The following is a 14369-nucleotide window of genomic DNA, read 5'->3' as shown; positions in this document are numbered from 1 at the left end:
CTTGTGTGCAAATGGTGCGTGTGGGGCATGTGTCTGTCTTCATAACTAAAGTTTTAAACCCTAAAGGGCAGAAACTATTCAATTTCTTATTCTCTTTCCACAGTATAGATCACAGTGCTTTGCCTGAGTACATATTATTTGAAATGAATTTCACTGCACTCAAGTGAACGACTCTGATTCCCTGGCAGGTGGAGCTCATGAAGGTCTTCAGCATTTGGGTCCCTTTGGCAACATCCCAAACATTGTGGCAGAGTTGACTGGTGACAACATTCCTAAGGACTTCAGTGAAGATCAAGGCTACCCAGACCCTCCAAATCCCTGTCCTATTGGAAAAACAGGTAATGGCCATGCCCTAGGGTTCTCAAGGAAGGTGGAATCTTTGGGAGGAAATTAAAACTTCTAACATCCAGGGCACCTAGGTGGCTCAGTGGGTTAGGCCTTCGGCTCAGGTCATGATCTCAGGGTCCTGGGATCGAGTCCTGCATCCGGCTCTCTGCTCAGCGGGGAGCCTGCTTCCCTCTCTCTCTCTGCCTGCCTCTCTGCCTGCTTGTGATCTCTGTCAAATAAATAAATAAAATCTTTTAAAAATAAATAAATAATAAAAATAAAAATTCTAACATCCACTACAAATACTCTTAGAGATAGTATTTCTATTCTAATGACCCCTCCCCCCCGACCCATGTATTTGTAGGTAGATTGGAAAGGGAAATTTTTCTAGAACCCTCAATGCTTTCTGGCGGTTAGATACACACACGTAAGACTCCCTTGCCAAAGTTTTACCTTCAGTCTCTCTCCCTCTTTAGGAATTGATGCTTTTTTTCTGCACTTGCTACCCTTTTAATAAAAATGGAGAGAGATTTTCTTCTTTCTGCCTTTTCTGTAATACAACTGCTGCCCACATTGAGTGTCCTTGGTACTTACCAGTTTACGGATTATCCATGTCCGCCGTTTTCCTTACTGCCTTTGACAATTGACATTTTAACCATGTCATAAGCAGCATCTATCCTGAAATATCTCTTCGGGGTCCAGGGGGTGGCATGAGAGACAGTGGGTCCGGGAAGATGATAAGTTGGTTAAGGAAGAAGCTTGAAACTTTTCTTTGCTGCTTGTGTCTCGCTCCCACTTTCCTACTCTAGGATGCCAGCGAGAATGAATGGTGAGTGGACTGCGCTTACATGGGCCTTCGAGCAGTTAACCTTGGTGGTTAAGAGTAGTGGCTCTAAACCCAGACTACCTGAATTCAAACCCCAAGTCAAGATATGTGACCTTGAACAAGCTAATCGACTGATTCACACACCAGTTTCCTCATTGGCAAAATGGGTGCTGTTGTGGGAATTAAATGAAATGATCCATATTAAGCACTCAGCAGAACACCTCGCACAAAGTAAAGGCTCATTAAATGGCATCCTGATTAGAATTAATTTCACCGCTAGTGAATAATGCATTGTTCCTGTCGGGCTTGTGTTAACTTTCAGCACCAGAATAGTTTTTTCCCCCAAGCCTACAATAACAATAGCTGGCACTTATTATCCTTACTTTGCATATATGGAAACTGAAGCTTAGAGCATAGCCTGTCCAAGCTTACCTACTTAGCAAGTAGCTGAGCCAAGACTCAAACCCAGGTCTCCCTGATTCAGGACTGTGTCCTCAACCACCATGACAGTGTCCTGCTCTGAAAACTCTGACAGTATTAGCCCCTCAGATTTTCTTAAACACAACACGGGCTTTCTCTGAAAGAGGGTTTCCCTGAAGGATACTCGTCCTCTCATGTGGGGTAGGCATCTGCGTTCTTTGGGGCACAGAGCTTGTGGGGCAGCCAGAGTGGCTGGATGCATCCTAACCAAGGTGGGAATACAGGGCCACCTGCGGGAAAACCTGAATCACCGCACACAAACAATCCCTGCAGCCACCTTTTACGTGCTTGCGGGGTTTGGGATGGGTCGAAGGAAATACTTGTTCAGAGTTTGAAGAGCAACAGTCCCCATGGGGATTTGGTTAAACTGATTAGATATAATACAGTATAGTAGTTCTTAAAGTGTGGTCCCAGGTTTCCGGCGGCATCAGTATCACCTGGAAACTGGTGGAAATGCAGATTTCCAGGCTTTCCCCCAGATCCGCTGAATCAGAGACTCCTGGGGTAGGCTACCCTGGAAACCTGTGTTCTAAGCCGCCTTCCCTGCAATTCCGGCACATACTGCAGTCTGAGAACCACTGCTGTAGGAGATAGGATAGTCTGGGCCAAGAGATCTGAGGTCTAGTCCTAACTCTAGTATGCGAGCCTGCTTCCCACGCTTCAGTGTCCTCATCGGTAAAATGAAGACAGAGTGCCTTCGAAAACATAGATGCGGTTCCAGGCTGCCCTGGGAAAGGAGAAAGTCCAGATCCCTGTAATCATGCACGCAGATGCTGAGATGGGGCAGTCCAGGGATCCTGATGCAGCCGGGTCAGGTGACAGCCCCCAGACCGTTTCTCGTCGCACATTACCTGCCATTTTTCTTTGCTGTCTGGCCACCACACAAACTTGTTTAAGCCCCTTGTTCAACCATCATTTTCATTCTAGAAAGGAAATCGCTAGCTAAATTTCGACATTATTTGTAGGAGATTGCTTGAGATAGCGTCGGTGAGAATCATGACACTACAGGGTTGAGCAAGCAATCCAAGAATACAATCTTGGCTTCCCCCTCCCCTTCCCTGCTCTCTTCTGAATCACGGTCCGGCCACCCTGGACAGAGCAGCTGACCGCAGAGAGTGCATCCTCAGACATAAGATGTGAATCTCAGGGCACGTTTACAGGTCCCAAAATACCGCGGTTCCCCGAGCAGGGCTATATCTCTACATCTCAATCTGGGCCACTTAGAAATCCTGGAGAAACAATTATGAGAAGTTGTTAAGCTGCCGTCTGCAGACGGCCTGAACTCTCAGGATTGGCTGTCTCCTTCCTACATGGTAATTGCTGGAGATGAAGAAGTTAGATAAGCAGTCCCGTGATGAGTGGGGAGCCACGTTAGGGGTTTTGTTCAAACCTAATGACTCCCATGAGAGCTTCTTGCTATGAAGACACTGGGTGGCTTCAGGCTGCTGGAAGGCTTCAGAGCAATCCCAAGAGACCAGACTCTTCGGCTGGTCTGACTCCTTTCAGCATTCACTTGGATGCCTCATTATCCCTTCGCAAAAGGACTCTTCTCTTTTCAACACCCCCCCCCCCCCACCCCCGGGACATCACAACATTCACTCTCCCTCCTCTGCCCCCAACCCTTTGAAGCTGTTGTCTAAAAGCACATTTGATACTGAAAAAAAAGGACTTAATCTTAGAGCAGCGTGTCTTGTAATGATAGGGCTGAGGTCACAGCAGCAGCCAAGTGGGATAACCTTTCTTGGGTTTGATCGAAAGACATGATCTATTCCGAAGAACGGTTCAGAGTATCAATTCCCATTTAAAAAGAGATGGTGGGAAGGGAACTAAAGCAGAGGGAACATCTCGTGTGCGAGGTGTTCTGTGTGGGACCATCTCCTTTCCTCACAGCTACCCAGTAAGGCAAGTCCTGGATTCTGCCCTTCTCGCAGAAGGTTACATGGGTTTAGAGAGACAAGGTTAGTTGTCAAAGACAACTTTGTTAGTTGTCAAAGACAAAGTTAATCTTCCCATGGAATTAAGACCGTCTGTCCCTTATGAGCTAGGATAGGGGCCCTGAGCTCTGGTCTGTCTAACTCAAAGCTTACGCCATCACCACCATAACACACCTCGATTCTGTCTGGTGATGGCGTCATTCTTACATAAGTTGCTTTCTCCAAGAAGCTGAAATTGTTTCTGAAGAGCTCACCCAGGAGAAAACACCAGCGAGTCATGTGGAATGGAAATACACCCGTTAAGGAACTATTTGCTCTCTAACAGATAAGGATGATAGCGGTAACACAACAGAAGGCTATTTCTCACCCATGTGACATCCTACTAGAGGTGGGTGAGGGTGTTACTGGGATGGATGGTTTGCCAACCCCAAAGTGCCATCTTTCCTCTTGACACGTGACAGTCCCAGTTGCCCTGGCCAGCAGCATGTAGCGAGCAGAGCAGCAGGTGGGGTTGGGGGGAGGTGGGCAGGAGATGGGATCACATAGGAGGATTTTATGGGCCAGGCCTGGAAGCTGAATACATCACTTCTATCCACATTCCACTGGCACAAACTCAGGCATATGACTCCACCTGCCTGCCAGACAAGGCTGGGAAATTAGCTGTGCCGAGGGGGAAAGGGAAGTGGGTTTGGTGAGTAGCCAACCAGTCTCTGCCACAGGTGGGAGGAGGAGTGAGGGTTTGGGATGAGCAAATTCCAGAGTGACTGATGTGGACAGATGCTGACCTTTGGATGTCTAGTTGTTTTTAATAAATTCACTCTTAGAATAACAATAGATGCCTTGGCCATTCCTCAAAAGCCTTTTGTTGTTTGTAGTAGATGATGGATGTCTAGAGAACACCCCCGACACAGCAGAGTTCAGTCGAGAATTTCAGCTGCACCAGCACCTCTTTGATCCAGAACATGACTATCCAGGCTTGGGCAAGTGGGTAAGTCCAATCTTAATGACTAGTAGATCGTCCACTCTTGCATTCTGAAGGTGCTGATGGCGGGAATGAGCAATGTGGGTGGTTTGAGAGAAGAAAAGTTGTTTAGAAGCTGATTTTTCAGGAATCTCTGGTTGAGAGGGAACTTATGTAATTACCAAAACACATGCATGTCTAGGATGCAAGATGCCTCCCTGTCCCACGAGTCAGTGACCTAAACCCATCTCAGCAGCTGTAGTCTCCAGAGACTTCAACTCTGGTCTCCTCCACAGCCTGTGTCATAACACATCCTAAAGTCTTGCCAGGGTTTCTCAAAAGTCATGTAGGAAGTATATAAGTTGGTTTATTTTTTGGTGGGATTTTTGTAAAAAAAAAAAGAAGAAGAAGAAGAAGAAGAAGAAAAGAAAGAAAGAAAAGGATACTGAGAAAATTTGCAAATTCTCTCTCCAGACTGAGGGAGATGATCTCTGCAGGACCAAGAAAAATTGACGTCAGATGCATAGAAACAGGGGCACCTGGGTTGCTCAGTTGGTTGAGTGTCTGACTCTTGGTTTCAGCTGAGGTTGTGATCTCAGGGTGCTAAGATCAAGCCCTGCATCAGGCTCTGCGCTCAGTGTGGAGTCTGCTTGAGTTTCTGTCCCTCTTCCTCTGCTTTTCCTACTCATGCTCTCTCTCTCTCTCTCTAAAATAAATAAATCTTTAAAAAAAACAAAAACCCGAAACTTAGAAACAGACGTATGTAATTCTGCTCTATGGAAAGAGAGGAAAAATTCCAAATGCAGAGCCGTGAACTTGCTGTCAGTACTAGGCAAGAGTCTCTTAACTGTCCATTAAAGAGATTGTAGGCCCTTGGAAAGAGAAATCATCACCATTTGGCATATGGTTGTTAAAAGCAAGTTTTGTCAATCTGACTATATTCTTCTACTCACCAGTGTCATTCATTTACTTGTCAGCTTGACAAGCGAGATGGAGTGAACGTGGTGCACTTGGATCTCAGCAAACTACCTAATGAGATCTTTCATGATCTCCTCTTGGAATAGGTAAAGAGAGGCAGGATCACTCGGCAAGAGAACCTCACCCAAAGGGAGGTTGGGAAGGAATCCTCATCAATAGGGAGAGAGACTTCACGTGGTATCCTGCATGTCGTGGCCCTACCCCGCTCCACGTCTTTAGAAATGTTTGTAATAGAAAATATAGAACACGTACTTATGAGCTTCTCGAGGGGTGACCCAGAGTTGGAAGGGAGAACACTGAGTGACTGGAGTCGGGATTCAAGAAGATCCCGATAGGCTCAGACAATGAGTGCAACAAGATCACAACGGACTGGCCATATAGCTGTGCTCTGGTGGTCGGGGCTATGTAATCAAAGGCAAAAGCCCTGTGGGAAAAGTGGGAAACACCAAGGAGTGTTAATTTATGTAGAAGTAGCTGCTCAGTACATCTACGGCATGAATGGATGAGCAGATATCCCTGCCTAAGTGTTTCTAGAGTTTTCCGTCCCTGCTCAGCTTATGGCTGCCGCTGACCTTGCTTCCTACATGACGAAGACCACTGTAGTCTTAGGACTAAAATCCCTCCTTTCCTTTTAGACTGTTTTAGAGAGAGATGTCTGTCCCCATGAACATTCACTTTCATTTTTCCATTACCTTGTTTTAAGGTTGCATTGAATTGATTCTCTCTACCCTTGACCTGGACACATTTCCCATCCCAAAACACCACAGCAACTTTAATTTTGCTTCTTCCAAAATGCATTAATTCTATTTCTCTTCTTTTTCATAAGTGGTTCTATTAGGGAGACTTGTTTGTGGAGCCATTCTGAGGCCTCCTAGTAGAATTTGAACATGTTGACTAATACAAGCAAACATCTATAGGTTCTTGAACAGGAGACTGAACTCACGAAAGTCTATAAAAGAGGTTATTCTGGTGGCATGCGGAAAGATGCAATAGAGAAAGAACAGACTAAAGGCAAGAAAAAAATATATGAAGTCATTGCAGCTACAAAGGCCACGGATATAGTGGATTCAAGTGAACCACCCCCATGTGATAAGAACCTATGACATTTCGAAGGCGGCTGGGGAGCTGGCTAGAACGGTATATGGTGTAAATATAGCAGGAGGAAAGAAGAGCCATGTCAAGTTACCTAGAAATAGACAGCATGAAGAAACTTTTCCTCTGAGGGAAGTTTTTAAAGGACGGGGTGAAGAAGAGAGGGAGGTAGGAGAGAATGAGGGGAGCAGAGAAGGTGCGGGAAAGTAGGAAAGGACAGAGGAACCCTGAGAAGGACTTCCTAACAGAGGGGCAAAGTGTGGCCAAACAGAAGCAAGGGCCAGGTTCAGCAAAGAGCAAGTGGCAGATGCGGAGCCTGCTTTTTTCCATGTGCTGTGCTAGATGCTTGATATACAGTAGTCTTCAAGACGTGGAGCTGGTCTTCCACGAACTTACCGCTGCGTGGTTGAGATGAAAGGCATGAAATCACAATGAGCCCAATGGCGTGCCGTCCAGCCTCATGTACGAGCCATCCCATGAGCACCAGGTGCAATGACTGGCAAAGGGGGAGGAGAACGGCCGAGGGATATCCAAGACGGAGGCCTCGCACGGCCCACTGGACAACAGCCCACGAGGAAGCTGAAGGCAAAAGAATGGCAATGAGCAAAAGGAAGCAGGAAAGAGACCGAGAAAAGTGTGAGCGAGGTCAGAGAGCCCTTTTGAGGAAGCGGGAGAGGTGGAAACTTCTCTCTTGAGAACTTTAGTTGCCTCTTCTTGAAAACCGGGACAGACTGGTATTACAGATTGATGACCAGGAACAATGTTTACACAATTTTATCATTGGTAATTATGTGTTTATTTAAACTGAATTTTCTCTCATTTATTTTCTCAGTACCACCTGGCAGTGAAACATAATTGGCTTGATTTGTTTTTTGTTGTTAAGATTTTATTTATTTGTCAGAGAGAGTGAGCGAGAGCAGAAGCAGTTGGAGCAGCAGGCAGAGGGGGAAGCAGGCTCCCCACTGAATAGAGAGCCAATGTGGGACTTGATCCCAGGACCTTGGGATTATGACCTAAGCCGAAGGCATCCGCTTAACCGACTGAGCCACCCAGGTGCCCTGATTTGGTTGATCTTCACATGGAAGTATGAATTGAGTACAGTAGTCTTTCTGTAACCAAGGGGGATTTGTTCCAAGACCCCCAGTGATTGCTGAAACTGCAGATAGTATCAAACCCTATGTATAGTGTGTTTTCCTTTATATACACAATTAAGTTGAATTTATGAATCAGGCACAGTAGGAAATTAACAACAGTAATTAATAATAAAGTTGAGCAATTATCCTGATATATTGTAATCAAAGTTATATGAATGTGGTCTCTCCCAAAATATCTTTATTGTAACTATACCATAATGTAGGCATTGTGGTGTAACACTAATATCTGACTGTATGTCAGAAGGAGGATCATCTGCTTCCAGACCGTGGTTGACCACGGGTAACTTAAAACCATGGAAAGCAGAACCGTGGATAAAGGGGAGCTACTGCATGTTTTGCTTTTCTGCACTGGGGTTGAGAAGCCTTCCTCACTGTTTATATAGAATGATGGTCTCAAGCTTGTCCTAAGCTCCAGGAGATTGCAAGTTAACAAAGTAATGTTCTTGCACAAGAGAATGGCACACAACACCGCGATTCCTTATATGCTAATAACATTTGCCTGTTTTTGACATTAGCTAGAGCTCAGCTAGGTCTTTAGCAGTGATTCATATATTACAAATATCAGCGTCTGTCTTGTTTCCTGCATTACTTTCTCTTTGTTAATGCATCAAGACACATTGGTCAAATGCACATCACATGCCTTCCAGGCCCTCTGTTTGATGATGGGAATGAAGACGAAGAATAATAGTCATTGGTTTTATTGTATGGTGGTGAATAGTAATATTTATTGAGCACCTACTGTGTGCCAGACATTGTACTAAATACTGTACATGAATTATCTCATTTGATCTGCCCATCCCAATCACTCCCATTTTACAGATGAGAAAATCCAGGCTTAGGGAGCATGGGTAGCCTGCCTGACAGCACAGAGCTGATGATCAAGAGAGCTGGGTTCGAACTGGACCACCTGACTCCTAGAGTCCTTTAAAAACTGATTCCTTGGGGTACCAAGATGGTTAAATGTCTACCTTCAGTTCAGGTCATGATCCCAAGATCCTGGGATTGAGTCCCACATCGGACCCCCTACTCAGTGGGGAGTCTGCTTCTCCCTCTCCGCTTGCCTCTCCCCCTGCTTGTGCCTAATGAATAAATAGAATCTTTAAAAAAATAACAACTGGTCCCTTATCTTTCATGACTCATGGCTCATAATGCATTGACTGCCTTTTTGACAGTGTGTGTGCTCCCAGTGTTGAGAGGCTATGCCCAAAGACTGGCCACTGTAGGTAGCAGTCACCCCCTCCTTCACCCAGTAATTGCTCACTGCTACTCAGGAAAGGGTTCTCTTGAAAAGCAAATGTTTCTCCTTTCCAAGTGCTTTTCATATCTTCTCATCAGCCCGCTGGGGTGAATAGGGTCGCTTCCTCCCGGAAGCAGTTGATCACGGCCAGAGCCTGAGCCAAAAAAGAAGTGGCAACAAGGACCCTCTCTGCCTTTCTTTGTCTTTCAGGATCTCAGCCTGGCTGAAGAGCTGCACCCTCTACACTTAGGGTTTTCCTCATGTGATTAGCCTTGAGTCATGCCTTTCTGTGATAATTGCTGTTACTGTTGACATCAGAAGACACGTGATGCCACTTTGTCCCAGATTTGGTAGTGACTTGGTCTAAGTGATGTCGGCCAGGTTTCTCAAGTGTAAAATTACTATTTTCCCCCCTTAAAATTAATAATCTGTTGGGAGATACTTTCAGACTGTATACATGTTCTCTCCCCATTGAACCTCACAGTCAACAATTTTAGTCTCCATTGATGATACCCGCCAGAATCATGGTGGTTGTCAAATGGTGATTTTTCAACTCTGTTACTCATTCTACATTTATTGGTTGGCATTCTGCTCTAAGCAAGGGTCCCCCCTACTCCCCCATTTATTCATTTATGTATTTAAAAATTTATTTATTTATTATCAACATTGATTCGTGGATTCCTATTATTACTTATTTTGGTGTTCAGACTATCCTAGATTTAGTTAGTGGGAGTCTCCTAGCTGGCTTCTCTCTCCTTTTAACGTGACTCACCACTTTCTGAGCATGTTCTTACTTTATGGCTCAATTAGATAGATATTCTAGCTTCATTGATCCTCGTACTTTCCCTGCCTTAGCCCTGGAATCAGACCTTGGAGAAGTGTCCCTGGTTCCATTTAGGTATGGAATTTGAAACCAAGATCTGGGCAGTTGTCCAAAATCTTGATGGGACAATGGAAAGCCCTTTTTGTGAACTTGAACCTGCTACTCATGTGGAAAACAGGCTCACCACTCCCCCAACTCCACCTCACCTACAAGGAATGGTTGTCAGGGGAGGGGGCTGAGCCCTGCCAGTCTTCACCTTCCAAACCATTCAATAGCAGAGCTAGTCAGGAATGCCCCAAGCCCTTCCATGCACGGGTGGGAAAGCTTCATCCCAGCTAATCCTAACCCTGGCTCTTAGGCAAATCCAGGGACCATCTCTGAGAGGAAGGCTTGCTAGACTTTTTGCACTTCTTTTAGAAGGAAGTCTCTTCTTGGGTATCATCTGCCCCAGGACCTTCTAAAGGACATGAACGACAACGATGCTGCCTTCGCCCTGCTGGTGGCGCAGTGGAGCTCAGGCCCGGCAGAGGGGCTGCCCCACCCATCCTCCTGGCTCCAGGCTGCATGCCCTCCCACGCACTCGGGCCCGGACCCTGATGAGACACAGGAAGAGCCTCTGTCCTCGCCCCCAATCTCCCACCCCCTCAACCCACCCCCAGCCTTGGCACAAGCTCCCAGACATTCTCTGTGCAATAGGAGTGGTTACGTCCCCGGAAAAGCAACTGCAGACGACGAGAATGAGCCTCACCGCGATGTGCTCATTCTTCGAGGGTGTGATCTGCACGTCTGCCTTTTCTCCCTTCCAGTATTAGATTAACCAGTTCCCCAAGTGAGCGGGAGACCAAGGCTGCGGCCAGTACCGGCCTTTCCGGCAGCGGAGGCCCCTTCACTCCCTGGCGTCATCTCCCTGCACAGTTGAGGCTGGGCAAGAGATACGCATTGTAAATTGCGGGTGGGGTAGATTTTAATGCACATGAAAATTGTGAAGCTCATTCTTGGCATTTGTGATTTTCATTTCCAAATCTACCATTTAAAAAAAAAAAAAAAAGACACTATATCCAAACAGTTCAGAGGATAGAAGCATTGTAAAAACTTGTTCTTTAACAGAACGCTGTCATCTCTTTAAAAAAAAAAAAGTCAGTATATTTTATTTAGAGTAAGATGAATCATCTCTTTTATACATTATTTCCCTTCTGATGAAAAAAATCAAATAAAAAAAACAACTCAAATATGTCCCCCCAATGCCCCTTCTCCTGTTCTGCCTTCAGATTAAGTGTTCTGTCTTTTATAATTTCAGTAGAAGAAAAATCTGCGGAGCATGTGTCTGATATTCTAGAGCTCATTTAAGCCCACTATGTGTTTGAAATACAGCAATATGTGGAAACACTTATACAAACTGTGGTAACAGAGCCTGGTTTTTTTTTTCCCCCAACATCGCTTTCCTCCTGCCAAGAAGTTTTTTGGCCGTTTTTAAAAGGTTCACTCTATTAAAAATGTTATAGACCAAATGGTTTTCCGATTGTCTTGACTGGGGGCACACACTGACTGAAGCCACAGGAGGAAAGGTTGCCGAAGTCAGAATGTCTCATTTATTTACATAGAGGATTGTTATTAATAGTCAGACACTCCTCTAGAGAACAGTTTATGTGTACGGCTCATAAAAAGGGCGTTGGATACAAAAGCAAAATGAGATAAAACTGTTTGTTTTAAACAAAGTCTTGTTCAAACTGAGGAGCTGAGTTTCCCGTGCCCTGTGTGTTTTCGAATGTCGTATTTTCCTGTTTATATGATTGTTGGTGACACTGGGGTGCCTCGGGGCATTGCAGAGAACTTTATTAAAAGCTACACAACCACCAGCGTTTCTCTTGTGGTCTGTCTTTCTGACACGACCTTCCTTTCATCTAGCTTTGTTTCCAAAATATGTGTATGCAAATATCCAGGGGGACACACCAGTATTGCTTCTAAAATAGACGTTCACCAAATTTGATCCATACTTGTGCATTCGTGTCTTCTTTTTCTCCCCCATTCTAGAACAAGAAACTCCTTTATGAGAAGAAGAAGGGAAGACAGACCCGGAAGCGGAGGGTAACGTGTGCCTGGCGGGGCCGTTGCTGGGACACCTGGAGCTTTCCCAGAGCTGTTATTTTCCCGGAGTGTAACTCGCTCTCCGTTGTTGGAAAATAGCCGAAACCTTTCATGTGCCCTCCTGGGAGGGCACGACTGGGGTCCCGGAGAGCAAGGTCCATGCCCTTGCCTCCTGCGTTGGCTTGCCCACGATTTAGCACATGGTTCCTCGAGGAGCCCTCCTTGGTGGTGATCTCGCCACCTCCATTGCATTTGCGAAATGTGGATTGCATCCAGCCCCTGGGTTGTGGGAGTTCAGGGAGCCCATGAGGGGGTCTGTCCTCAGAGGGGCTCTCGGCTGCTGGGGGCAACTGCTTATACATCTGCACCAATTATATAAAAACACAAGACAGGAACAAGGAAGCACTTGCTGCACTGCAAGCTCCAGGCAGTAATTCTGAAGGAATGTAGGGGCAAAAGATGAGATGACCAAACCTCATTCCTCCTGCATACCTTTTTCTTCGCCTAGCCAGACTGATGTCCAGTCCATGAGATCTGCTGTATTTGCTTGCTGGCTGGTGAATTTGCTGGCAGGCTTAGGTATTTACCATCTTGGGGCTGCCCAGGGTGGCACGTCGGTCTGGGTCTTGCCCATCGAGCTGCTGTGGTGTTGCTTCTTGTAGAGCTGAAGGTCAAGTTTGCTCTGAGTTTCCAGTGCATTTTATGTCCTGGAGACTGAATCAGTGGTCAGTGTCTGTTCTGATAATCCACTGGTGCCCTCATGGACAGAAGTGCCTGGTCCCCTGCCTTCTGATCAGGTGGAGGAGAAAGTTCAAGATCTGTTTTTCTGTGGCATAGTGCTGCCAGAGAGTAACATGTTAGATACGAAAACCAAGCCATAGACCCAAGGCCACTGACTGATTTTTTAGACCAGCAAGTGCCTGGATCCCGGCAATAACTGGGAATCCAGACAACGGTAGTTGTGGCTGTCCTGCATGGTTTTGCTGGATCCGGTCAGGGTACTCGAGGAGGTGTCGATTTTCTGGTTGTAACATTAATTGACAGATCTTCTTCCCCAGAGTTCATAGGATTATTAGGGGTTTTTCTTGGTGATCACAGTTTCCGATGGCCAGTAGTGGCAGAGAGGGTCCAAAGGGTATATTGTGGTCTTGAGAGAACATCAAGAAATTCTATTTCAGGAGCTCAGAATACACATAATTTACCAGTAGGACGGCTTGAATATCTCCCCGTGGCACAACAAGAACATTTCCAAATAAGACCAATGACCGACCCAAAATGAATAACTTAGCATGAAGCTTTAATTGTCTCTGTTTCCTGGCTCACCATTCCTTTTGCCCTGACTTGGTTAATGACCATGGGTCAGGATTTAGGTCGTTTTTCCATGAGACCCATGATTACCAAAACTCAGAATTCTGGCTAGGACACATGTTATAAAAGATTGTACTTTGGCCTCAACTTCCTCCACATAGGAAAGGCTTCGAAATTATGAAAATAAGGGTCATTTTGACCCAGTGGTATCAAGTTCTTCCTATTCTCAGACAGTAATAAAAACTCATGGCCATGCCATAAATCCTGACCCTCTCAGGACCCATGGGGTAACAGAACTTACTTCAGGTGATTCTTCTACCTCACTGAAAGCCTCAGGTGATGTTTCCACTTAACTAAAGAATTTACTCACCTCCTCAAGTGCACCAATCACCAAAGCCTTCTCCAGTGATTTCCAAGGGACATCAGGATCAAACATCTGATCGTAGTGGTTCTTCTAGGTAGGAAATGGAAAGAACGTTCTCTCTGTAACCTAGCCAGTTTCTCTCACCCAGGAGAGAAGACAAATATATAAGTGTCTTGATTCCTTCAGAGGATCAAGTATCATTACTATTATTCCTCTTATGTATAGGATTCAGTACTAATGAACATTTATCAAAAAAGCTCAAGTGATTGCTCCCTTTGCTTCCTCATTAATTTACTTCCCCTGCCCTCCAATATTTGTCATTTTCTAGGTCTGGGAGAAGAACTTCCTCCTGTGAAAGTCCCTTTCCCAAGAGGTATCCTCCCTGGAGTTACAACAGACCCCTCAGTGGGTTTTATGTAACTTTCTGTATTCACTCAAACCCAGTTGAATTCTGAGTTGCTTCATGAGGAAAAGGTCAATTCCTCTTTAAACAAAAAAATGATCACCTTTGCAAACTCATGTTAAGATGTCTCTTGTTAATATTTGAAATCTACTACTGATCTTATTTAAAGGGTTTATCAACATTTTATTCCCATACTTGATAAACATGAAAATCTCATGCCCTTTTTAATATCTTGGAATTTTCAGAATAAATATTATTATTAAAAAACAATGAAGACATTCATGGCGTTGAGTACACTTTTCCAGTCTCCACTTGCTTCATCTACCCAGAGGTTCTTACATGACTCTCAGGAGTAAGCCATTCTAGCGGACCATCGTTGCTATAAAAAGTATTTTCC

At 45.2% G+C, this 14369-nt stretch overlaps 1 protein-coding gene across 3 annotated transcripts in view; it reads left to right on the top strand.

Annotated features, from left to right (window-relative positions):
- The window catches only part of SCG5 (secretogranin V), a 52291-nt gene that overhangs the window by 36186 nt on the left and 1736 nt on the right, over positions 1 to 14369 (top strand). For 2 of the 3 annotated variants that reach the window (XM_059372460.1, XM_059372458.1), the window contains 3 exons: positions 189 to 338; positions 4443 to 4555; positions 11844 to 11897. In XM_059372460.1, the coding sequence (XP_059228443.1) occupies positions 189 to 338; positions 4443 to 4555; positions 11844 to 11897 (317 nt within the window). The remainder of the gene's footprint in view (positions 1 to 188; positions 339 to 4442; positions 4556 to 11843; positions 11898 to 14369) is intronic. The other variant, XM_059372459.1, reaches the window with a different exon arrangement.

This window comes from Mustela nigripes, chromosome 13 (genome assembly GCF_022355385.1).
Source record: "Mustela nigripes isolate SB6536 chromosome 13, MUSNIG.SB6536, whole genome shotgun sequence".
Taxonomy (NCBI): Eukaryota; Metazoa; Chordata; class Mammalia; order Carnivora; family Mustelidae; genus Mustela; species Mustela nigripes.
The sequence above is the reverse complement of the archived record's forward strand: the minus strand, read 5'-3'. Positions and strand labels throughout refer to the sequence as shown.